Here is a 27,869-nt window from a genome sequence, read left to right on the forward strand (position 1 = left end):
AATGTAATATAATAATTTTATACAATATTATACAATATAATATTTTTATACAATATTATGCAATACAACATTTTTAATATTATATTGTACAATTAATATTATATTGAAAAAATACAATTAAACAATTATTAATCTTTATATGACATTAGTGAATAATTAAGTATATACATTTATAAATATTATCACAATCATTTATTCTGTATTTTTAATTTCTAAATAGTTAATGTCTTAGAAATCTAGTTATTCAATTATTGAATAAAGATCGAAAATATTTTGTCTGTTTTTCGATCTCCGACCAGCGTGTTTCCATCTTCTGTTCAACATCGGTAATTGAAATGATTGAACTTTTGAGCTCTTTTTTTACAAATTCCTTTATCTAAAATGGATTATATTAATAATTATTATCAATAAATGATTTCGTATTTAATAATTGTACTGTCACACATACAGGGTATCATTATGAACAGAATTATAGAAAAATATTATATAAAATATAGAAATTTGATTTATTTAAAATTTACCTCGACCAACTGTCCCTTAGAATACGCATTGTTAATTATAACAATTAATGTTACAATCTCATTGACTTTTCTATAAAAAATAAAACAATACGTTTATAATTAATTCGTACAATTAATCTTCACATCTATATGTGTGGTATATCTTTATTAAATAATATTGTTACCCGTGGCTTATTGATTTGTAATTATTTAATAAACTTGTAAGCATATATTTAGTATGCCTCTCAATGACAGAAAGAAAAATATTAGTATTTAAGGCATAAGCTCGCTTCGTCAGTCCAAGCTGATGAACAGATAGTTCGAATAAAATTTGCGATAATTTTATTTCTAAATAATGGATTATAATTTCAGAATTTTTACTATAAGCCAAACATTCTAATATTTTATCATTTCCTTTCATGTAATTATTAAAAACTTTATTCCATGTATCACGATCTGCCGTTTTCAAACCATTGCAATATGTCCACCTCTTCCATCCAGGCAAAAGTCTACAGAAGACAGGCCAGAAAAGAAATAAAAATAATCTAATCGAAATTGTGTTAATAGTTTCTTTAGTATTTTATAAATAATTTTTTGATATAAGTGATAACTAATTTCTCAAACATATGCAGAATATAAAAAAATAATCCTAGAAAAAGAATAAAATATTATGAAAAGAAGTACTTGTTTTCTTTAGGATTTGCTAGATGCCATTTCAAATGACGCTTAGACTTTTCTTCGCAAGGATTTTCATTTATAATACAATCCCACTTTGCGAGTTCTTGTTTTAAGCATTTAGCATGATCGCTGATGTGACTTTCGTCATACAGATTCCAATAATTAGATCTAAAATTCTGCATAAAATCAAACCTTAGCACTCCCTAAAATTTAATAACTATCATTATATTTAGTTTATTCATTATTTACAAGAACAGATATAATGTACGCGCAAATAAGCGTTTTTCCTAAATAATTTTCTTTCATATTTCTTTAATATTTATGTGACTTCGTAGCATCAATATCATAATAAGTAGATTTACCAATTTTTTATTTGGGTGTGAATAGTTGTGTATATATTTTACCATCTAAATAGGTATAGATTTTATATCATTTAATGAATTTTTAACACACATATCGATATATAAAATGTTTCATAAAATTGTGCTAACGTTCGTGAGTGGGTAGAACGCAATAAACTGAACAGAATGATTCTTTACCATTCTACAATTTTCGTAATAATTATTGAAATATTAATTAAAAATGTGAATAAGCGCGCGTTTCACGGGACTATATCGTAGGATATGCGCGATAAGTGTGCCAGCGGCGAATGTCGCATAGCAATGAAAAAACAAGAGTCGAGGCACGCGCGATCAAGCTTTAGGAGACACTTTGTACATATATTTTAGTCTGTGCATATTGATGTATCGATTGATGTATCGATTTTGATATATGATTTTTATTATTATTTTCTTAATTTAAATCTGTGGCGTATCAAATATAGATTTTAAGTATTTTTAACTTTAAATATCAATTTCCTTTATAAAACAAGCATTTACAAGTGGATTATTATATATTAAATTATTATGTGTTGTATAATGTAAAGAGATTATCTTAATATTATATAAATCAGTTTCTCTGCAAAATGTTTGTATATTTTTAACATCGTAAACATTCGAATACTACGAAAGAAAATTAATATAAGAAAGATAATTGTGTTACATACTATGTTCTATAATTTCCTAAAACTAATTATATATTAATTACACAATTGATCAACAATTATCACGTAAATACTAACGTATTATTATTATAGAAAAATAACTTGATGAAATATTCAAAATTTATGTGATTGTATTAAATGTAAAGAAAAGATATATAACAAATATGTAACATAAGCGCCTTTTGAATTTAAATTTCTGAATTTTGGTACAAAAAAAGTTAAATAATAATGTATAATTAATTTTTTTTATTTAACTCACTACATATATCTATTTTTAAAAGAATTCATTATTATGATATGAAATCGTTGTATTATAAAATAGATAATTGATGTAATGGATAATCTTTTTATAAAAAAATGTAATTATATCTATATATATACCTTAAATTCAGGATAAAAATTTAAGAATGGAAAGATGGTCGACAAAAATTCAAATGCTTTCAGCATAGGATACCATGCTATATAATCTCTTTCCTGTGTCAAATAAGAAGCAATTTCCCAAAATACGGAGAATTCAAGTTTCTTCTCTATCGCAAAATGAAACGCATCATTGATGATTTGCGCTCGATTGAGAACATGTATATTACTATATTTTTCAGAATTTAAATATTGTGCAATTTTTCGCCAGTTTGCAATATCATAATTGACGCGATAATATCCTGTTATAAAATAAATTACTTTTGTCGATTATTAAATACTTTGAAATGATATATATTGATTAAACATATTTCGATATGTTAAAGATATTTCAGTATTAAACATATTATTATTATTAGAGAAGTTTGCATCTTCCGTTTTTTATTATTTAACATGAAGGTTGTATCAGCAATTCTACATATTACAGTAAGAAATGAAAATTTCAAATATATTGTTAAAATTTCAATATTTTTGCAATATCTTTTATTATATCTTATATTATATATTATATATTATATATATGAGTTTTAATACATCTTATGATTATTTTTAATTAAAATTGATATCATATATGATATATATTAAATATATATATATATGTATGTATGTATGTCTATATGTATAATAATTGAACAATTCTGACGATTTGGATATGCAATTTAGTGCAAACATAAAATGGCTTCGACTACAAACATTATATATGTATATATATATATATATATATATATATATATAATAATTATACAAATATATGTATTTATATATAGAAATATATATACTTTAAATTATATACAGGGTGTCCTAGACCACCCGTACACCCCTTTTCTTTCAAAAACTAAGCATTTTAGAGAAAAATGTTTCAGACAAAAGTTGTTTGGTTTCGAGGGGGCCATAAGATGGTACCATTGGTTTGACCTTAAAGAGTCATTTGAAGGTCACGTGAAGGACACTTCAATTTTTTTAAATAGAATACCCTATATATTTTTGCACTCTCTTGTAGCTTATCTCGAGAGCTTTCCAAAACACTATAATTAAGTTAGTTTTCGTTAAGTACTTTCCGAGTTATGAGGCTTGAAATAATTTCTTAATTTTACGTAAATCATAAAATATCTTGTAAAATATTCATTTTTCGATTATCTTACCTTAATATTTTTATGTACAAAATAATAAGAGGAATCAATTGGTGTAAAAGAAACACAGTTATTTTTAAGAAAAAATATGTAATTTGTAATTAACAATTACATATTTTTTCTTAAAAGTTTCTTTTACACCAATTGATACCTCTTTTTTGTACATAAAAATATTAAGGTAAGATAATCGAAAAATGAATATTTTACAAGATATTTTATGATTTACGTAAAATTAAGAAATTATTTCAAGCCTCATAACTCGGAAAGTACTTAATGAAAACTAACTTAATTATAGTGTTTTGGAAAGCTCTCGAGATGAGCTACAAGAATGTGCAAAAATATATAGGGTATTCCACTTAAAAAAATTGAAGTGACCTTCACGTGACCTTCAAATGACTCTTTAAGGTCAAACCAATGGTACCATCTTATGGCCCCCTCGAAACCAAACAACTTTTGTCTGAAACATTTTTCCCTAAAATGCTTAGTTTTTGAAAGAAAAGGGGTGTACGGGTGGTCTAGGACACCCTGTACAATATAATTGTAAATTTATTATTATATAATAGATAATATAGATAATATAGATGTAAATTTATTATTCAATATTTACCAGCTTGTTGTAAATTGAAAATAATCCATTGATTTTTTTCAAGAAAGAGTTCAGTTTTTGAATGCCATGATGTTAACAAAATATTCGTCCAAGTTATGGTGAAATTGGGATTCGACTCCGTAGTATAACTAACAGGAATATAATATTGTTCCTCATCTAATTTGTTGCGAAATTGTACCGATACGCTTACAGCATCAGTAGAATAATTTCGCGTCACCTTCAATACGGAAGGATACCTCTGCATAATCCACGAATTTATCGTATCTTTTATATTAAAATCATACTTAAAATTCAATTCAATCATCTTAGATCTCATAGCGTCCCATAAATGATCGGCAGTTGTTGCTTTAGGCTTACGAAGTCTGTAAGATTTAACATCATAATAATTTTAACACTATACTAAAAATGATAAATAAATAATAAGGAAAGAGATCATAATTTACACAGAATTTATTTTCTTATTTTAATCTATAATGTAACTTCTACAGAGATAGAAATTTATGAACTTTACTATAATTGTATACATATATATATATAATAAATATGTATTAATATATATTAATAAGAAAATATATATATACGTATGTACATATATATATATATATATATATATATATATATATATATATATATATATATATGTACATACGTATATATATATTTTCTTATTAATATATATTAATACATATTTATTAGTAATTATGTCAGAATTTGTCGTGACTGAATAAATAATAATTTTAATTTCTGTATTACAAAATTTTAGAGTGTTTATATTCTATGTTTGTACAACTACATTCTCTAAATCATTCAATTTAAATTGTTTGTTATTTAGAAAATATAAATATCTATTATATATTTATTAATTAAAAAGTTGAAATTCAATCTTAACAAAAATTCATAAATATAAAATAGCAGCATAAATTTAAGCTTTTAAATATCTATGTCATTTAAACATTAAAAAACTGGAAATATATTATTAAATTTATTTTTTATTTTGATTTTTTTTCCTTTTCCTCTATGATGTATATATTACATTACAATACATTATTACATTACAATACATTATACTTACTGATTATCCAAATATTTCATGAATCCCTTTGAAAATATATGAAGTGGTAATGTTCGTATTAACATGCGCCATATAATGGATCCTATAATGTTTGAAAGAAAAAGAATTTAGTATATTTAAAATGTCTTTACTGCAATGTGCAATAAAGGTTTGTGAATTTACATGTAATTAATAAAATTAAATATATTACACCCAAAGTTTGTGTAATTAAATCTAAGTAAGCAGCTATAAAAGATTGATAAATACAATTCAACGAAAAAATTTGTAATAATAGATAAATAGTGAATGATTAAAAATTTGTTAAATATAATAAAGATAATTATAAGGAATCAGTTAACTTTATATTTTATTATGATTTTTTGAAATCTTAGATAAACATGTATAGTTATAATTTAAAAAAAATTACACATTATACAATTATTCAAAAATTATATAAAAATTTAATTTTAAAGTTAGATATTATTACGTTATTGCAAATATTATGAAAAAATATATTAAATTTTACAAATGAAAGGCCTTGCACGGTTCTTTCTATGGAAATTGAATTTCGATGAAATTTGAATTTTGATTGAATTTGCTGAATTTTGGAAATAAATAGTTTACGTGAAGACACAATAAAAATTTAAAAAACGTCAAAATAAATGTGATAAGGTTGATGAAGTGGTTTCTTCACTACAAGTATTCAAATATCGAAATAAGGTGTTATTTCAATACTATTAAGGAAAAGTAAATAATATATTAAATAAAATAAATATTAGAATGTCATACACAGTTGATCATTTTTATTAATACATTTTACTAATTTATTAACATGGAAAAAATGTGTGTGTAGCAGCATCGCCGCTGTCGTCGCCATAACATGCTATTTGATATTTGATAAAATATAATTAGTTGAAAATATAGTTATTATATAAGTTTTCCCTAAGTCTCCCCCTTCGGATGGAAGAGGGATACAACTTTCCTAATTGCTTTAAAAGACTAGCCTCTCAAAATAATTAAACACCTGTTTCATGATTCTTTGTAATTTTTGAACCGTTTCTGTAATATAGTATATGGGAAATTTATGGACACCCTATATATACATTTATGTACATATTTTCCACGTAAATATAATATCTATGTATTAATAAAAGTAATCAACTGTGTGTGATTCTACTCAATAATACATTATTTATTTTCCCTCAGTAGTAATGAAATAACGCCTTATTTCGACAATTTAACGCTTGTAGCGACGAAATGGCTCTATCAAACGATATCGCGGTTAATGTGACTTTTGATTTGCCACAAACTATTTATTTCCAGAGTTTCTACAAATTTCACCAAACGTCAAAATTCAATTTCCATAAGAAATGCACAGGTTCTTTTGTTTATAAATGACTTTTCTCATTTTCTATGAAATTAACATTCAAAAATTTATAATTATTTAATTGTTTAATTATGCAGTGTTATACGCATACCTTTGATATGAAAAAGAGAAGACTGTATATAATTTTCAAGATAGCTATTATATTCTCTAGTAGATTTTATAACAACATAAGTATTTAGATAGAGTAATTCATGTTGAACTTGAACTACAAACAAATCCATCATCCGGGAATTTGGCAGAGCCTAAAATCAATTCGATATAATCATAACTTATCATAAATAATCAAAAAGAAAAAGTTTTTCGTACATATCAAAATTAGCTTATTATATGCTATTGTTAAGAATAAAGTTTTTATGTGTGTTTGTGTGTGTAAATTTTTCTACGATAATTTTCATACAAAAACATATACATATTTAGTTCTTATTAAATTTCTTTCACCAGAATTCTAGAAATTTTAGAGACTTGGATTCTTATAATTTCTTATATTTAAGCAATAAAACAGAATATTTGCACAAATATTTAACAAATATTTATATTGCTAAACCTATTAATCATTTGACTGCGTATTCAAATAGCGTTAGTAATAAAATAACCTTGCCGATAATGTATGCTTGACAAAATATATTAAATCCTTCGTTTAAACATGTATGAGGCCAGAAGTAGGTTGGTCTGAACAGATTTCTAATATATTTTTGTACCATCCCACGTGCAATTAAGCGCGCAATTACCGTTTTGTATGCGACAGGATCTAATTCTTCATTATAAGTGATATCTGCTTCTCTAAAAATAATTATATTAATATGTATGAAAAATTTATGATATTAATATAATTTCTTATGTAAATGGATTACAATATAATATGTAATTAAAATAGTTCTTAAAATATATCTATATTTTTAACTATATATATTACCGATAAAAAATGAAACTCAAACTCTGTTCTATATCATTTTGTAAATCCGGGATTACGACATGATCCACTTTGCTCTCAAATGAAACAGAGGTCCGCGCAAGTCCTCTCCTCAAAATATTCCAATTACGAATGTATACACTAGTGGAAGAAATAACAGTTTTCGCAAATTCTAGATGCGATTCCGATTGTGGTCTGAACCATATGGATGAACGAATTGTTTCATGGTCGGAGAGGATGATCTGATGAAAACCGGATACCAGAAATGCTACGCTATCTATGGAGATCAAAGGTGTCTCATGAAAAAATGTCCATTTCATATTATCGTTCGTCAATTCATTATATCGTATCGGCATATTTGACAAAGCTTTGTATTTTGAATGATGTATTATGCAAATAATAAAAGTAATTTTTAATTCTGGCTTGTCCCAATATGGAAATATTTGCTGTTTTTTCGTTTGATACCTATTTCCTCGCTGTATACCTGTTGCGATTAACCACCTACAGTATTTTAATGATATATTTTAGATAATGTCTAATTTTTTAGATAATTGTAAGCGTAGAATGCACAAATGTACAATTTGTTTTTGATATTTCATATATTCTTCTACTTACTCTATTTCTTCATCTTCGTTTATGTACGGAGTTCCGAAAGATTCCCTTACGATATTAATTGAGATTTTATACAGTATATATAGATCGTACATTCCACGCAACAAGACATCACCGAAATCGAACGTGACAATATTGTTTTTAATAAAATTTGTTATTTTTGTTTTATAAAACTTACCATTATTTTGATTTAATTTTGAGTACATTATAATTGTTGTATCCGGTACATAAAAACCTATGTATCGTTTTGCATGAGAAATATTTAAAGTGATTATGCATACGCTATGGAGAAAATCATTGTCTAACATTATCTTCATATTATAATGTGTCGGAAGTATATAATCTGATATATTGCTTGATGTATTGTTTAATACATTGCGCACTGCGATTTTCGATTCTTTATCGATTCCTTTGATATTTGATTCTTCACCATCCATAGAACTTGCTATTGCCATTATGGCAAGGTATATTATACTATTACTTAATAATAGTTTTAAGAATGTCATGTTGAATTTCACTCGGATATCTATAAAAAACGTTTCTTCAATAAAAACAAAAGTATTTACAAAGAGTATCTTCAATAAAATCGATTTTTGTGTGAAAAAATGTTCAAGAGAATTTACAAAACACTTCATAAGAAAATACGATTAATTTAAAAAGAAATTAAAATAATACAGTTTAATAAATAAAGGAATGATTAGAAAAGATACATAAATATAAAAATTATTAAAACGACATATGAAATATTCTTTTCGGACTTGAATATTAGGAGACATGAAGGATGTATTTTGATAATTCCAGTAGGACAAGCACAATAAACATAACTCTTATTTATCTCAATTTAGCTATCATTAAGATTTGTCCTAGTACAATTACATATTTCAATGTATATATATATATATATATATATATATATATATATATATATATAATATAAGCATTAAAATATATGAGAAATGAAGGTATATTCTGAACAACGCGATTTTATACATGATATGGACTATATGTTTACTAACATGTTATTTTCAAGATCAATCTGTTCCTTAAGTAAGAAATGTATTAAAAACATACAAACACTGAACGGAAATCAAATATCATCAAATATTTGAAATTTTGATAATGTAGCAGATTGTATCAAACATTCGAACAAAATTCTAAAAACAATTATGTTAATATTTTTATAACACATCTTTTTGAATAAAATGTTTATTTTTTATTATTTGTTGTTTATTCGTTCATTACACATTCAAATTAACATATCCTACTGGTCCTAGACATTCATTATAAAAAATATTTTAAAAACAAAACACAGGTAATATTATACGTTTTTAAGATAGATAATTTTATAGCTTAGATAATGAGATAATATTTTATATAGCTTAGACAATTTTATAGCAATAATATAAAATTAATTACACAATAATTTTATAATGTCAAAAAGAAGTTTAGCATATAAATTTTACACTTTCTATATGTCAAAATGGTCGAAACATGCGATTACAGTACAAACGTAAATGTCTTCATTTCTATTAACTGTAATGTATGTAAAAGATAAAAATAATATTTACAATAAAATGAGTTAGTCAATTTGAAAATTAAAGAAAATCTTTTATAAAATAGAAAGTCTTTTATAAAATAAAAGCGTTACCTGTTACTCCACACAATTTTGTATGCACATTTAAAGAAAGAAAGATAAATATTTTATTACATATTTAATGCCTTATCCTATTAGTTCAATCAGCCAGGTTTAATACCAGATTTAACACCAAAAGCATTCAATCGCGAACTTATCCCTTCAAGAGACTATTATGAACTGATGGCTCTGTTGGCATACCTGACATTATATAGAAGTACGTAGTGTTATATAAATAACGTCTTGATTATACGTAGCACAGGATATCTTACATATCGACAGAAGTCAATAAGTATAAACTTGTTTATGTTTTTTATTTCATTTTCGTATATGAAGCATTTATTTATAAAAACAATTTTTCTAAGAAACTATTCGTGAGAGAAAATTAATTGAAGAATTATAATCGCGCTTATACTTGTATGTATTGGCCGATCTTTTTTAATTAATATCTCGAAATTTTACGTGGTGGTTTTCAAAATGATATAGGATTCTTTAGTTCAGTTTTGCGATATTTACTTATGATTTTACTTTGTTGCGAGATACTGGAAACACCCTGTATATGTATGTATCTGTGTAAAATAAACACATGTAAATATATAATCAACATCTGTGTATTAAGTTTACAGAATAATACAGAAATGTAATACAATATAATATGTATTATAATATAATATTAAAAATATCAATACATAATATTCATAATATGAATTATATTGTAATGTAATATAATAATTTTATACAATATTATACAATATAATATTTTTATACAATATTATACAATACAATATTTTTAATATTATATTGTGCAATTATAATATTATATTGATTAAATACAATTAAACAATTATTAATTCCTATATGACATTAGTGAATAATTAATTATATACATTTATAAATATTATTACAATCATTTATGCTTTATTTTTAATTTCTAAACAGTTAATATCTTAAAGATTTCGTTATTCAATTGTTAAATAAAGATCGAAAATAATTTATCTGTTTTTCGATCTCCGACCAGCGTGTTTCTATTAAGTATTCAATACTGGGAATGACTGAATTTTTCAAATTCTTTTTTACAAATTTCTTTATCTAAAATGGATTTTTAAATAATTATTATCAATAAATGATTTCGTATTTAATAATTGCACTGTCACAAATACAGAGTATCATTATAAGCAGAATTAAAGAAAAATATTATATAAAATATAGAAATTTGAATTATTTGAAATTTACCTCGCCCAATTGTCCCTTAGAATACGCATTGTTAATTATAACAATTAATGTTACAATCCCATTGACTTTTCTATAAAAAATAAAACAATATTATAACTAATTCGTACAATAAAATCTTCACATCAATGTGTAGTATATCTTTATTAAATAATATCGTCACCTGTGTATTATTGTTTCGTAATTACTTAATAAACTTGTAAACATGTACTTAGTATGCCTCTCAAGAACAGGAAGGAAAATATTAGCAGTTAAGGCATAAGCTCGCTCTATCGATGCAAATTCAATATAAGATACATTATACCAAGGTTTATATAAAATTACTGATATTTTTGTTTCTAAATAATGGATTATAATTTTAGAACTTTTACTATAAGCCAAACATTCTAATATTTTATCATTTCCTTTTATATAATCATTAAAAACTTTATTCCATGTATCACGATCTGCCGTTTTCAAACCATTGCAATATGTCCACCTCTTCCATCCAGGCAAAAGTCTACAGAAGACAGTCCAGAAAAGAAATAAAAATCTTCTAATCGAAATTGTGTTAATAGTTTCTTTAGTATTTTATAAATAATTTTTTGATATAAGTGATATCTAATTTCTCAAACATATGCAGAATATAAAAAAATAATCCTAGAAAAAGAATAAAATATTATGAAAAGAAGTACTTGTTTTCTTTAGGATTTGCTAGATGCCATTTCAAATGACGCTTAGACTTTTCTTCGCAAGGATTTTCATTTATAATACACTCCCACTTTGCGAGTTCTTGTTTTAAGCATTTAGCATGATCGCTGATGTGACTTTCGTCATACAGATTCCAATAATTAGATATAAAATTCTGCATAAAATCAAACCTAGCACTCCCTAAAATTTAATAACTATCATTATATTTAGTTAATTCATTATTTACAGGAACAGATATAATGTACGCGCAAATAAACATTTTTACTAAATAATTTTCTTTCATATTTCTTTAATATTTATGTGACTTCGTAGCATCAATATCATAATAAGTAGATTTACCAATTTCTTATTTGTGTGTGAATAATTGTGTATATTACCATCTAAATAGGTATGGATTTTATCATTTAATGAATTTTTAACATATATATCGATATATACAGTGTTTCATAAGATTGTGCTTCTTGAGTGGGTAGAACGCAATAAACTGAACAGAAAGATTCTTTACCATTCTACAATTTTCGTAATAATTATTGAAATATTAATTAAAAATGTGAATAAGCGTGCGTTTCGCGAGACTATATCGTAGGATATGCGCGATAGGTGTGCTAGCGGCGAATGTCGCATAGCAATGAAAAAACAAGAGTCGAGGCAAGTGTTTCATAAGATTGTGCTTCTTGAGTGGGTAGAACGCAATAAACTGAACAGAAAGATTCTTTACAATTCTACAATTTTCGTAATAATTATTGAAATATTAATTAAAAATGTGAATAAGCGTGCGTTTCGCGAGACTATATCGTAGGATATGCGCGATAGGTGTGCCAGCGGCGAATGTCGCATAGCAATGAAAAAACAAGAGTCGAGGCACGCGCGATCAAGCTTTACGAGACACTTTGTACATATATTTTAGTCTGTGCATATTGATGTATCAATTGATGTATCGATGTTGATATATGATTTTTATATCAATTTTCTTTATAAAACAAGCATTTACAAGTGGATTATTTTATATTAAATTATTATGTGTTGTATAATGTAAAAAGATTATCTTAATATTATATAAATCAATTTCTCTGCAAAATGTTTGTATATTTTTAACATCGTAAACATTCGAATACGACGAAAGAAAATTAATATAAGAAAGATAATTGTGTTATATACTGTTCTATAATTTCCGAAAACTAATTAAATATTAATTACACAATTGATCAACAATTATCATGTAAATACTAATGTATTATTATTATAGAAAAATAACTTGATGAAATATTTAAAATTTATTTGATTGTATTAAATATAAAAAATATATAACAAATATGTAACATAAGCGCCTTTTGAATTTAAATTTCTGAATTTTGGTACAAAAAGAATTAAATAATAATGTATAATTAATTTTTTTTGTTTAACTCACTACATATATCTATTTTTAAAAGAATTCATTATTATGATATGAAATCGTTGTATTATAAAATAGATAATTGATGTAATGGATAATTATTTTATAAAAAAATGTAATTATATCTATATATATACCTTAAATTCAGGATAAAAATTTAAGAATGGAAAGATGTTCGACAAAAATTCAAATGCTTTGAGCATAGGATACCATGCTATATAATCTCTTTCCTGTGCCAAATAAGAAGCGAGTTCCCAAAATACGGAGAATTCAAGTTTCATCTCTATCGCAAAATGAAACGCATCATTGATGATTTGCGCTCGATTGAGAACATGTATATTACTATATTTTTGAGAATTTAAGTATTGTGCAATTTTTCGCCAATTCGCAATATCATAATTGACACGATAGTATCCTGTTATAAAATAAATTACTTTTGTTGATTATCAAGTACTTTAAAATTATATATATTAATTATAAACATATTTCGTGATGTTAAAAATATTACGAAATTAAATACATTATTATAATTAAAGATGTTTGCATCTTCCGTTTTTATTATGTAACATGAAGGCTGTATCAGCAATTCTACATATTACAGCAAGAAAGAAGATTTCAAATATATTGTTAAAATTTCAATATTCTTGCAATATCTATTGTTATATCTTATATTATATATTATATATTATATATGAGTTTTAATACATCTTATGATAATTTTTAATTAAAATTGGTAAATATCTTTCATAATTTCTGGCTGTTAGCATAATTAGGATAAGAGTAGTGATACATGTATGTATAAAAATAAATAAGCTTTATAAGAAATTAATAATTAAATATATCTAAGTATATAAACCTCATCATCGTGTTGATCATCATAATCACAATTTATCAGAGAGCACACTAGACTATTCTTGAAATCAATTTCCATGTTTATTTAAAAAAAAATATTTGTTAAAACTACTTTGTATGCATGCGTTTTTTTTTTTTGACTATTTCTAATAGTATTAGTGAGTCACAAGGAGCTAACGGTACATCGCTATCATCCGTAAACAGAATTGTTAAGTCAAGGAAATAAAAGTTAAAGCATCAACTATCTCCGTTTGTTTCTTTCTGAACAGCAAACAAGCAAACTCTTTCGAGGATAAAGAATATTTTTCTATACGCTTTGCGAATACTTTTCGTGAAGAAAAGGGAATTTTTATTTTTCTTCAAGAGCTTATTTTTACAATATTTTTAAATATATTTTCTTTTGATTTGGTCTTTTTCGTTTCAAAAAAATTGAATGTCTTACTTTGTAGCTGTAAATTTTCACAAAGGAGGTATCTTAAGTTTTTCATTTTGTACATACATACTTTACAAAACATTTTTTAAATGTAAATAACCGATATACACCATTTTGATACAAATAGAAAGCATTTTTCATTTACAAGAACCGATTTTGATACTTGAAAAATTACGACACTTTATGTTTTAAATTTAAGCATCTAATTTTAATCAATTAATGTAGTATATTTTTGAGGTTCATTATTTAAGTCTCAACTATCTTCTCGAAAAAGCTTGGTTTTGTTTACATCATTCATTTAAAAGTTATAATTATTTTCTTATATCAATGCACTTTAAGCATTTTGTTTCATACGATGCAATAATAATATATTGAAGTAAATTATTTCGAAAATTTATTATTTTAGATTTTATTTAGAAGGATCGCAGAAGACGTATATATTTTTCAAATTTTTTTGTGATTACTTTTTGAAAAACGCAGCATTAGACAAGAATGACACCTCTGTATATATTTTGAAAGCGCCTTAAATAACAATATCGTGCAAGTGTAACTGTTTTCATAAACCCATTAGAGAAATTGTTTTATATTCGTTTTTCGAAATTTCATTGAATTAAGAGAAAAAACTCAAAACTAACAAAAATAGGAGATTAGAAAGAAAATAGAAAAACTTTTATAATTTATATATAAATTTTTCAACGTTGTTAGCGATTATACATACATCATAAAAAGATATGAAATATGAAGAATTAAAGTAAAATATAATTCAAATAGACGGTATATATATATATATATATATATATATATATATATATATATATATCAACTCAATATAATTCAATCAGACGGTATATATATATATATATATATATATATATATATATATATATATATATCAACTCAATATAATTCAAACAGACGGTATATATATATATATATATATATATATATATATATATATATATATATATATCAACTCAATATAATTCAAACAGACGGTATATATATATATATACCGTCTGTTTGAATTATATTGAGTTTCAAGGAATATATAAATTATATTGAGTTTCAAGGAATATATAAACAATATACAGGGTGGCCCACGTAAAGCGTTACAAATTTATATCTCGGAAACGAAGCAATTTAGAGAAAAATGTTTCAGACAAAAGTTGTATGGTTTCAAGGGGAACATAAGATGGTGCCATTAGTTTGACCTTGAAGAGTCACCTGAAGGTCACCTCCAACTTTTTAAATGGGACACCCTGCTTTTGCATATTCTTGTAGCTTATATCGAGAGCTTTCCAAAACACTATGTATTGGTGCGGGTGCGGGTGCGAGTGCGGGTGTGTATATACTGATAGATAAGTTTCAAGGAATAAATAAACAATTATATTTCTATGCAAGTATGTGTGTCCACAAATTTTCATATGCATATGAGATTTTAAAATTTACCTTTTTAATTTGTTCCTTAGAATATACGTGGTTAATAATTATAGTTAATGCTGTAATTAAACTGATTTCCCTATAAAAACAAAGTAATAGATTTACATAACATGATCCAATAAAATTTGATTTCTTTTGTAACTCGAATGTAAACATTTCCGATGTATTTTTACTTGATAAACACGATTTCCAAATCTGATTATTACACCATAGATTTAAAAAAAATAGCATCAAAAAGCCCAAATCGACGAATTCGAATGTTCTCATGACACAAACAAATGCATTTGAAATATGAAAGTTTACATTGTTGCATGGCATTCTAAAAAGATTTAGACAAAAAATTTGGTACCAGTGCACACGATCGTACAATGTCACGAAAATTCTCAAAACCATCGTCTTACAATTAGCCCCTTTGATGCCATTTTCTCAAAATTATGACGTGATAGCCAAATTTGGATAATGGATTCGTGTTCAGCAGGCAAAAATACATTGAAAATGAATATTCATACACGTTTCACAAAATTAATGTTGAATAGTGTAATTAGCAAATGAAGCAAATCTTTATGTATAAGTATATACTGTATATTTATAAAAAGTAGTATCATTTACCTAGGTTTTATATCTACCAAATTTTTTAATATCAAATCAAGCATTAAGTTATCCTTTGCATGCCTTTCAATAATAGAACAAAAACTCTGTATATGGTGGAGAACTCTTGCTTTTTCCGTGATAACGTCAAATCTCATTACATACATATACTCGCGAATGATAAGAGAATTTTTGGAGCAAAGTAGGAACTGTAAAACACTATTATCAGATTCTATCCAATACATAAGAAATACTTTTTTCCAAATATCCTTATTCTCTACCTTCAAACCATTGCAGAATATCCATTCTTTCCATCCCGTCCAAATTCTACGATATTCAAAATAAAATAAAAATAAATTATTAGAATTCATAATCATATATCTTGATTACATATGAATTATAAAATATTTCACAAGATACGAGAAAAAATTTATAAAATGATGGTAATAAAAAGAGTGCAAAAAGTAATTACTTGTATAATGAATTTTTATCATCATTTGAGACATATGACATTAATTCATAATTGGCTCTTATCAAGCAAGTGGCATCATCCATGATACATAACCATCTTGCAATCTCTTCTTTCAAATAAATGTGATCGGTATTTTCATTGATTTTACCTGCTTCAAAATTGGGATAGCCTATTTTCCACATAATCTCAATTAATGGTCGTTTTATTTCCGCCTAAAAATTATGTAAATAATATATACAAAATCTTTATATGCTTATTTATTTATTATAGAAGAAAAGAGAAAGAGTGCGTGCACGCACGTATGCTATTATTTATAAAAAAATATGCAAATAATTTAGTAATAATCTTACGATTAAAAAGATGATAATGAATGAATGATTATATTACACTTACAGTTACTACAATTATATCACACTTACACTTACACTTACTTGTGCAATTTGATATTATTTATTTTTTATAAAACTAAAAAAATTATTGTTTAAAAATTATTTATTAAAAATTTAAAAGCAGAAATTGTTTCGTGAACTTTGAAGAGTTAAACATTATGTGCTCGTCTATTTTATCAAAAATAATTTTGAAAAATAAATGTGTTAGATATAATAAAAAAAAAAATAATTTTTATATTTAGCGGTTAAGATGGCGTATTAGTTCCATGTCGCTACGCGTAAATATATCGACTATATCGATCTATCTATATCTCTTTCTGGATAAGTCTTCTTTTGTTTCTTTTACTCGCAGTATAACCGCCGCATTTTTCACAACGCTTCTTTATAGTAAAACCTTTATAGTGATTCCTGTTCTAGCCGTTGAAGCATATTGTTATTGTATATAATAGACAAAAGCAATACTGTCATTTATATCAAAGCAAAGGACACAATAAAGTCGCTGCACAAGGGCATAAAAGTTTTCTTTTCTTTTAACAGGTTATGGGCCCAGTATAACAATGGCAGAGACACGTTTCTCGATTACAAAGTTAAATAATAGAAATTATCAGGTATGGAAACATAAAATGGAATTGCTATTAATAAGAGATGACATGTGGCATACAGTTAGCGAGACTAGACCTGCAAATCCTGATACAGCATGGTTAAAGAACGATAGACAAGCAAGAGCCACTATCGGTCTGTTAGTCGAAGATGACCAATTACGACACATAAAGGATGCTGTGTCAGCTAAGGATGCATGGAGAGCGTTACAGGATTATCACCAAAAGGCATCGCTCACAAATCAAGTTTATTTATTAAAGAAATTGTGTGGCATGAAGCTTGCAGAAGATGGTGACATGGAAACTCATGTTAATCAATTGTTGAATATAGTGGATGAATTAGCTGCTTTAGGAGAAGTACTAAAGGACAAATTGATAATTGCAATGCTATTAAGTAGTTTACCTGATTCGTACAGCACACTTGTTACGGCATTGGAAACCAGATCAGAGGACGAACTTACGTTACAGTTAGTAAAAGGAAAACTTATAGATGAGGATAACAGGCGCAAGGATGTAAGGCATCATGAAGAAAAATCTGAGGATAAAGCACTCAAGGTATTTAATAAAAAGTCAGCGACACAACAAAAGCAGGTACAACAAATATCACAAGAGGTCAGTTGTTTCTTTTGTAAAAAGCGAGGTCATATGAAGAAAGACTGCATCAAGTATAAGAAATGGAAAAATAATAAAGAAAAAGTAAATGCAATTTCAAAGGAAAGTAAAGATTCTGATATTTGTTTTAGTATAAATAATAACAGTATAGTAAATCATAAAGCTTGGTGTATTGACTCTGGTGCAACTAGTCACATGACCAATGACAAAAATTTCTTTAAAAGCTTTCGCAATTGCAATGGTGAAAGGTTAAAATTAGCTAATGGCGATTATGTTGAAATTCATGGTATTGGTGAAGGAAATGTAATTTGTCAGGATGATAAAGGAAAATGTACAAATGTTAATGTCAAAGATGTACTTTTTGTTCCAAGTCTAGAAGAAAGTTTAATATCAGTAAAAAGACTAACAGAAAAAGGAATAGAAATCAATTTTAAGGAGGACAAGTGTCATATTGTACATGCAAACGCCGTCATTGCTGTAGCAGAGTTAGATGGAGATCTATACAAATTAAAGAACGATAGTAAAGTTTTAGCTGTCACTAAGGAACACAATGAAGAATGTCAACATCAGTGGCATAGAAGATTAGGTCACAGGAATGTTGAAGCAATAAAGAATATGTCAAATAAAGGAGCAGTAGAAGGAATTCGTATCAATGATTGTGGAATCAAGGAAGTCTGCGAAACTTGTCTAAAGGGAAAGATGAAAAGGAATGCATTTCCAAAGAAGTCGATGCATCGATCTAAAGCAATTTTAGATCTGGTTCACACGGATGTTTGCGGTCCCATGCAAACTATGACCCCAGGTAAGAAACGATATTTACTAACGATTATTGATGATTACAGTCGATACACAATTATATATTTGATGGCGAACAAATCTGAAGTTCCGGATAAGATTCAAGAATACATACAGTCAGTAAAAACCAAGTTCAACACTGTACCAAAGATTATTAGGTCGGATAAAGGAAAAGAATATGTCAATTATCGACTTCAAGCGTTGTTCAAAAAGGAAGGCATCGAGGCTCAGTATACTGTTACTTATGCTCCTGAGCAAAACGGTACGGCAGAACGGAAAAACCGATCATTACTTGAGATGACCAGATGTTTACTAATAGATGCTGGGTTGCCCAACAAGTATTGGGGTGAAGCTGTAAATACAGCGAATTATTTGCAAAATCGTTTGGTAACTAAGGCAACAGGGACTACTCCAATACAAAAATGGAATGGTACGATACCAAATCTAAGAAATATGGCTATATTTGGATCCAAAGTTTACGCACACATCCCAAAAGAGTTAAGAAGGAAGTTAGATATTAAAGCAAGGGAACTAAAGTTTATGTGTTTTGCTGAGGATGCAAAAGGTTATCGTTTGCTGGACCCGACTACAGATAAAGTGATAACTAGTAGAGATGTCAAGTTTCTAAATAAACATGATTGCATTCAGGAAGAAATTATAAAAGATTCTGATGCAACAATTCAAGATAATCAATCTGACATCGAGGTTGTCTCTCGAAATACAGATAAAGAAGAACCACATATGCTTGAAGCAGGCCCAAATATAATTCAAAGAGAATCTTAGGCAACGGATCTATCTGATGACGATGAAGCAGATGATGCAAGAGGAGAACTTCCTAATGACGTAACTGAAAGTACAGGTCCAGGTCGTCCCAAAATCATCAGGACAGGATCAAAAGGTCGACCGAGAAAAGAATATCATGTTTCAAAGCTTACGACTCAAGAGGTTAGTATGTTTGCAGAAATCTCAGTAAGGAAAGCCATTTCAGGACCGGAAGTGAACGAATGGTATATTGCTATGTCAACAGAATTAAGATCCATTATCAAGAACGACGTATGGAAACTAGTAAATCGACCAGATAATAAGAATATTATTGGAAGCCGTGTGATACTGACGAATAAATACCAATCTGATGGATGTCTACGGAAACGAAAAGCTAGAATTGTAGCGCGTGGTTTCAGTCAACGACCAGGTGTGGATTTTGACGAAACTTTTGCCCCTGTTGCTAGATTGAGCTCGATTCGATTAGTTATGGCGATTGCAGCACATTACAAGATGTATATCCATCAGTGCGATATTACAACGGCATATCTAAATAGTATCATCATGGAAGAAGTTTATATGGAAATTCCAGAGTTTTTGGAAGAGACTCTAGAAAAATTAATAAGTATCGAAAGTCATAAAAGCAATATTAGATTTAAAGCTATTGAAATGCTAAAGCAATTAAGAACTGGAAATAAAGTGTGTCATTTGCAGAAGGCGTTATATGGACTAAAACAAGCTAGTCGTGAATGGCATGCAAGACTTGATTCAGAATTAAGAAAATTTGATGCAACATCGTCAAATGGAGACCCCTGTGTCTATTACAAAGGCCAAGGGGAAGATATTTTCTTAATAGCAATATATGTAGATGATATAATAATAGTCTCAGCAGATTTAAATGAAATACAAAAATTCAAAGTCATTTAAGTCAAGCATTCGAAATCAAAGATTTAGGAAAGATTAAATACTGTCTTGGTATTGAATTCTCAAGAAAAGGTGATAGCATAATTATGAATCAGAAAAACTATATCAAGAATCTACTTGAAAGATTTAACATGATGGAGGCCAAACCTGTTAACACTCCAATGGAACCAAATCTGAAGTTAATGAAGATAAATGAACATCAGGAAGATAAAAACGACGTTCCATATAGAGAATTAATTGGATGTCTGATGTACTTAGCTGTAACTACTCGCCCAGATATTGCTTATGTAATAAGTTCTCTAAGCCAATTCAATAATAAATATGGGCCAGAGCATTGGACAGCAGCAAAACGCGTTCTACGATATCTTAAGGGAAGTATCGATAGGTCTCTTATATACAAATCAAGCCAGGAGAATCTTAAAGGCTATGTAGATGCGGATTGGGGAAGCTGTATAAACGATAGACATTCATATACAGGTTTTGTTTTTATTTTTAGTCAAGCGCCCATAACATGGGAATCTAGAAAGCAGAGAACAGTTGCACTCTCATCGGCAGAAGCTGAATATATGGGATTAACTGAGGCTACCAAAGAGGCAATATATTTGAGAAAGTTCCTAATTGAGCTTGGATTGAAGGAATTCTCGGATACGACACTTTACAACGATAGCGCAAGTGCTCAAAAACTTGCAAAGAATCCAATATTTCACGGAAGGACGAAACACATTGATATTAAACATCATTTTGTGCGTGAAGCACTAAGAAACAATTTAATAAGCTTGAAATATTTATGTACCGAGAATATGATAGCAGATATTTTTACAAAGGCTCTACCTGCGAGCAAGCATCTTAAATGTACTCAGTTTTTAGTTTTATCCATATAGAGCTTCATTTCTGAATTTTTTTTTAAGTGGGAGTGTTAGATATAATAAAAAAAAATAATTTTTATATTTCGCGGTTAAGATGGCGTATTAGTTCCATGTCGCTACGCGTAAATCTACCGACTATATCGATCTATCTATATCTCTTTCTGGATAAGTCTTCTTTTGTTTCTTTTACTCGCAGTATAACCGCCGCATTTTTCACAACGCTTCTTTATAGTAAAACCTTTATAGTGATTCCTGCTCTAGCCGTTGAAGCATATTGTTATTGTATATAATAGACAAAAACAATACTGTCATTTATATCAAAGCAAAGGACACAATAAAGTCGCTGCACAAGGGCATAAAAGTTTTCTTTTCTTTTAACATATATATATATATATATATATATATATATATATATATGTATGTATGTATGTCTGTATGTATAATAATTGAACAATTCTGACGATTTGGATATGCAATTTAGTGCAAACATAAAATGGCTTCGACTACAAACATAATATATGTATATTTATATATATATATATATATATATATATATAATAATTATACAAATATATGTATTTATATATTGAAATATATATACTTTAAATTATATACAATATAATTTTAAATTTATTATTATATAATAGATAATATAGATGTAAATTTATTATTCAATATTTACCAGCTTGTTGTAAATTGAAAATAATCCATTGATTTTTTTCAAGAAAGAGTTCAGTTTTTGAATGCCATGGTGTTAACAAAATATTCGTCCAAGTTATGGTAAAATTGGGATTCAACTCCGTAGTATAACTAACAGGAATATAATATTGTTCCTCATCTAATTTGTTGCGAAATTGTACCGATACGGTTACAACATCAGTAGAATAATTTCGCGTCACCTTCAATACGGAAGGATACCTCCGCATAATCCACGAATTTATCGTATCTTTTATATTAAAATCATACTTAAAATTCAATTCAATCATCTTAGATCTCATAGCGTCCCATAAATGATCGGCAGTTGTTGCTTCAGGCTTACGAAATCTTTAAGATTTAACATCATAATAATTTTAACACTATACTAAAAATGATAAATAAATAATAAGGAAAGAGATCATAATTTACACAGAATTTATTTTCGTATTTTAATCTATAATGTAACTTCTACAGAGATAGAAATTTATGAACTTTAATATAATTGTATACATATATATATGTGTGTATATATATATATATATATATATATATATATATATATATATATATATATATATATATACTTACATATATATATATATATTTTCTTATTAATATATATTAATATATATTTATTAGTAATTATGTCAGAATTTGTCTCGTGACTGAATAAATAATAATTTTAATTTTTATATTACAAAATTTTAGAGTGTTTATATTCTATGATTGTAAAACTACATTCTCCAAATAATTCAATTTAAATTGTTTGTTATTTAGAAAATATAAATATCTATTATATATATATTAATTAAAAAGTTGAAGTTCAATCTTAACAGAAATTCATAAATATAAAATAGCAGTATAAATTTAAACTTTTAAATATCTATGTCATTTAAACATTAAAAAACTGGAAATATATTATTAAATTTATTTTATATTTTGATTTTTTTTCCTTCTCCTCTATGATGTATATATTATTACATTACAATACATTATACTTACTGATTATCCAAATATTTCATGAATCCCTCTAAAAATATATGAAGTGGTAATGTTCGTATTAACATGCGCCATATAATGGATCCTATAACGTTTGAAAGAAAAAGAATTTAGTATATTTAAAATGTCTTTACTGCAATGTGCAATAAAGGTTTGTGAATTTATATGTAATTAATAAAATTAAATATATGACACCCAAAGTTTGTGTAATTAAATCTAAGTAAGCAGCTATAAAAATTGATAAATACATTTCAACGAAAAAATTTGTAATAATAGATAAATAGTGACTCATTAAAAATTTGTTAAAAATAATAAATTAGACAATTATAAGGAATTAGTTAATTTTATATTTTATTATAATTTTTTGAAATCTTAGATAAACATGTATAGTTATAATTAAAAAAAAATTACACATTATAAAATTATTCAAAAATTATATAAAAATTTAATTTTAAAGTTAGATATTATTACGTTATTGCAAATATTATGAAAAAATATATTAAATTTTACAAATTAATTGCCTTGCGCGGTTCTTTCTTTGGAAATTAAATTTCGAAGAAATTTGAATTTTGAATGAATTTGCTGAATTTTGGAAATAAATAGTTTACGCGAAAACACAATAAAATTTAAAAAACGTCAAAATAAATGTGATAAGGTTGATGAAGTGGTTTTGTCACTACAAGTATTCAAATATCGAAATAAGGCGTTATTTCAATACTATTAAGGAAAAGTAGAAATAATATATTAAATAAAGTAAATAATATATTAGAATTTCATACACAGTTGATCATTTTTATTAATACATTTTACTAATTTATTTACATGGAAAAATGTGTATGTAGCAGCATCGTTGCTGTCGTCGCCATAACATGGTATTTGATATTTGATAAAATATAATTAATTGAAAATATAGTTATTATATAAGTTTTCCCTAAGTCTCCCCCATCGGATGGAAGAGGGATACAACTTTCCTAATTGCATTAAAAGACTAGCCACTCAAAATAATTAAACACCTGTTTCATAATTTTTCGTAATTTTTGAACCGTTTCTGAAATATAGTATATGTGAAATTTATGGACACCCTATATATACATTTATATACATATTTTCCACGTAAATATAATATCTATGTATTAATAAAAGTAATCAACTGTGTGTGATTCTACTCAATAATACATTATTTATTTCGACATTTGAACGCTTGTAGCGACGAAATGGCTCTATCAAACGATATCGCGGTTAATGTGACTTTTGATTTGCCACAAACTATTTATTTCCAGAGTTTCTGCAAATTTCACCAAACCTCAAAATTCAATTTCCATAAGTATCGTACAGGGTCTTTTGTTTATAAATGACTTTTCTCATTTTCTATTAAATTAACATTAGAAATTTAACTATTTAATTGTTTAATTATGCAGTGTTATACGCATACCTTTGATATGAGAAAGAGAAGACTGTATATAATTTTCAGGATAGCTTATATTATATTCTATGGTAGAATTTATAACAACATAAGTATTTAGATAGAGTAATTCATGTTGAACTTGAACTACAAACAAATCCATCATCCGGGAATTTGGCAGAGCCTAAAATCAATTCGATATAATCATAACTTATCATAAATAATCAAAAAGAAAAAGTTTTTGGTACATATCAAAATTAGCTTATTATATGCTATTGTTAAGAATAAAGTTTGTATGTATGTGTGTGTAAATTTTTCTGCGATAATTTTCATACAAAGACATATACATATTTAGTTCTCATTAAATTTCTTTCACCGTATTTCTAGAAACTTTTGAGACTTGGAAACTTATAATTTCTTACATTTAAGAAATAAAACAGAATATTTGCACAAATATTTAACAATTATTTATATTGCTAAACTATTAATCATTTGACTGCGTATTCAAATAGCGTTAGTAATAAAATAACCTTGCCCATAATGGATGCTTGATAAAATATATTAAATCCTTCGTTTAAACATGTATGAGGCCATAAGTAAGTTGGTCTGAACAGATTTCTAATATATTTTTGTACCATCCCACGTGCAATTAAGCGCGCAATTATCGTCTTGTATGCGACAGGATCTAATTCTTCATTATAAGTGATATCTGCTTCTCTAAAAATAATTATACATACTAATGTGTATAAAAAATTTTGGATATTAATATAATTTCTTATGTAAATGGATTACAATATAATATGTAATTAAAATAGTTTTTAAAATATACCTATATTTTCAACTATATATATTACCGATAAAAAATGAAACCCAAAGTCTGTTCCATATCATTTTGTAAATCCGGGATTACGACATGATCCACTTTGCTCTCAAATGAAACAGAGGTCCGCGCAAGTTCTCTCCTCCAAATATTCCAATTACGAATGTATACACTAGCGGAAGAAATAACAGTTTTCGCAAATTCTAGATGCGGTTCCGATTGTGGTCTGAACCATATGGATGAACGAATTGTTTCATTATCCGAGAGGATGATCTGATGAAAACCCGATACTAGAAATGCTACACTATCTATGGAGATCAAAGGAGTCTTGTGAAAATATGTCCACATCATAATATCGGACATAAATATAGTAGTTTCTGTCGGCATATTTGACAAAGCTTTGTATTTTGAATGATGCAGTATGAAAATATCAAAAGTACTTCTTAATTCTGGCTTGTCCCAATATGGAAATATTTGCTGTTTTTTCGCTGGGATCCCTGTTGCGATTAACCACCTGCCGTATTTTAATGATAAACATTAAATAATGAATAATATTAGATAATTGTAAGCGTAGAATGCACAAATGTACAATTTGTTTTTGATATTTCATATATTCTTCTACTTACTCTATTTCTTCATCTCCGTTTATGTACGGAGTTCCGAAAGATTCCCTTACGATATTAATTGGGATTGCATACTCTATATACAGATAGTACATTCCACGCAACGAGATATCACCGAAATCGAGCACGAAAATATTGTTTTTAATAAAATTTCTTGAGATTGCTTCATAAACCGTATCATTAATTTTCGTTAATGTCGATACTATTATACTCGCTGAATCCGGTAAATAAAAACTTATGTATTGTTTTGCATAAGAAATATTTAAAGTGATTATGCATAAGTTATAGAGATAATCATTGTTTAACATTATCTTCATATTATAATGTGTCGGATGTATATAATCTGATATATTGCTTGATGTATTGTTTAATACACTGCGCACTGCGATTTTCGATTCTTCATCGATTTCTTTGATATTTGATTCTTCATCATCCACATGACTCGCTATTGCCATCATGGCAAGATATATTATACTAATAGTTAATAATAGTTTTAAGAATGTCATGTTGAATTTCACTCGGATATCTATAAAAAAACGCTACTTATCTCAATTTAGCTATCTTTAAGATTTCTCCTAGTGCAATTACATATTTCAATGTATATATATATATATATATATATATATATATATATATATATATAATATAAGCATTAAAATGTATGAGAAATGAAGGTATATTCTGAACAACGCGATTTTATACATGATATGGACTATATGTTTAATAACATATTATTTTCAAGATCAATCTGTTCCTTAAGTAAGAAATGTATTAAAAACATACAAACACTGAACGGAAATCAAATATCATCAAATATTTGAAATTTTGATAATGTAGCGGATTGTATCAAACATTCGAACAAAATTCTAAAAACAATTATGATAATATTTTTATAACACATCTTTTTGAATAAAATGTTAATTTTTTATTATTTGTTGTTTATTCGTTCGTTACACATTCAAATTAACATATCCTACTGGCCCTAGATATTCATTATAAAATATATTTTAAAAACAAAACCCAGGTAATATTATACGTTTTTAAGATAGATAATTTATAGCTTAGATAATGAGATATTATTTTATATAGCTTAGATAATTTTCTAGCAATAATATAAAATTAATTACACAATAATTTTATAATGTCAAAAAGAAATTTAGCTTATAAATTTTACACTTTCTATATGTCAAAATGGTCGAAACATGCTATTACAGTACAAACGTAAATATCTTCATTTCTATTAACTGTAATGTATGCAAAAGATAAAAATATTATTTACAATAAAATGAGTTAGTCGATTTGAAAATTAAAGAATCT

At 26.5% G+C, this 27,869-nt stretch overlaps 2 protein-coding genes across 2 annotated transcripts; both read right to left on the minus strand.

The window, feature by feature from the left end:
* Positions 1-244: 244 nt before the first annotated feature.
* LOC145974802 (aminopeptidase N-like) lies at positions 245-8,846 on the minus strand. Its single transcript, XM_083104824.1, has 11 exons — positions 8,338-8,846; positions 7,726-8,223; positions 7,406-7,592; positions 6,904-7,054; positions 5,447-5,528; positions 4,375-4,736; positions 2,602-2,879; positions 1,185-1,381; positions 686-1,009; positions 522-591; positions 245-376 (listed from the first exon to the last, which is right to left on the minus strand). Exons 1-11 carry the CDS (start codon positions 8,838-8,840, stop codon positions 245-247), a joined length of 2,784 nt encoding a protein of 927 aa, XP_082960950.1. The 5' UTR covers positions 8,841-8,846.
* Positions 8,847-10,930: 2,084 nt separating this feature from the next.
* On the minus strand, positions 10,931-27,058 carry LOC145974483 (aminopeptidase N-like). Its single transcript, XM_083104337.1, has 11 exons — positions 26,556-27,058; positions 25,964-26,443; positions 25,640-25,826; positions 25,140-25,293; positions 23,711-23,792; positions 22,695-23,056; positions 13,419-13,695; positions 11,872-12,069; positions 11,361-11,696; positions 11,201-11,270; positions 10,931-11,056 (listed from the first exon to the last, which is right to left on the minus strand). The coding sequence occupies exons 1-11, from the start codon at positions 27,056-27,058 to the stop codon at positions 10,931-10,933; spliced, it is 2,775 nt and encodes a 924-aa protein (XP_082960463.1).
* Positions 27,059-27,869: the final 811 nt, after the last annotated feature.

Source organism: Camponotus vicinus, unplaced genomic scaffold, assembly GCF_025532165.1.
Source record: "Camponotus vicinus isolate PSW18456_S1 unplaced genomic scaffold, iyCamVici1.0 SCAF_7, whole genome shotgun sequence".
NCBI lineage: Eukaryota > Metazoa > Arthropoda > Insecta > Hymenoptera > Formicidae > Camponotus > Camponotus vicinus.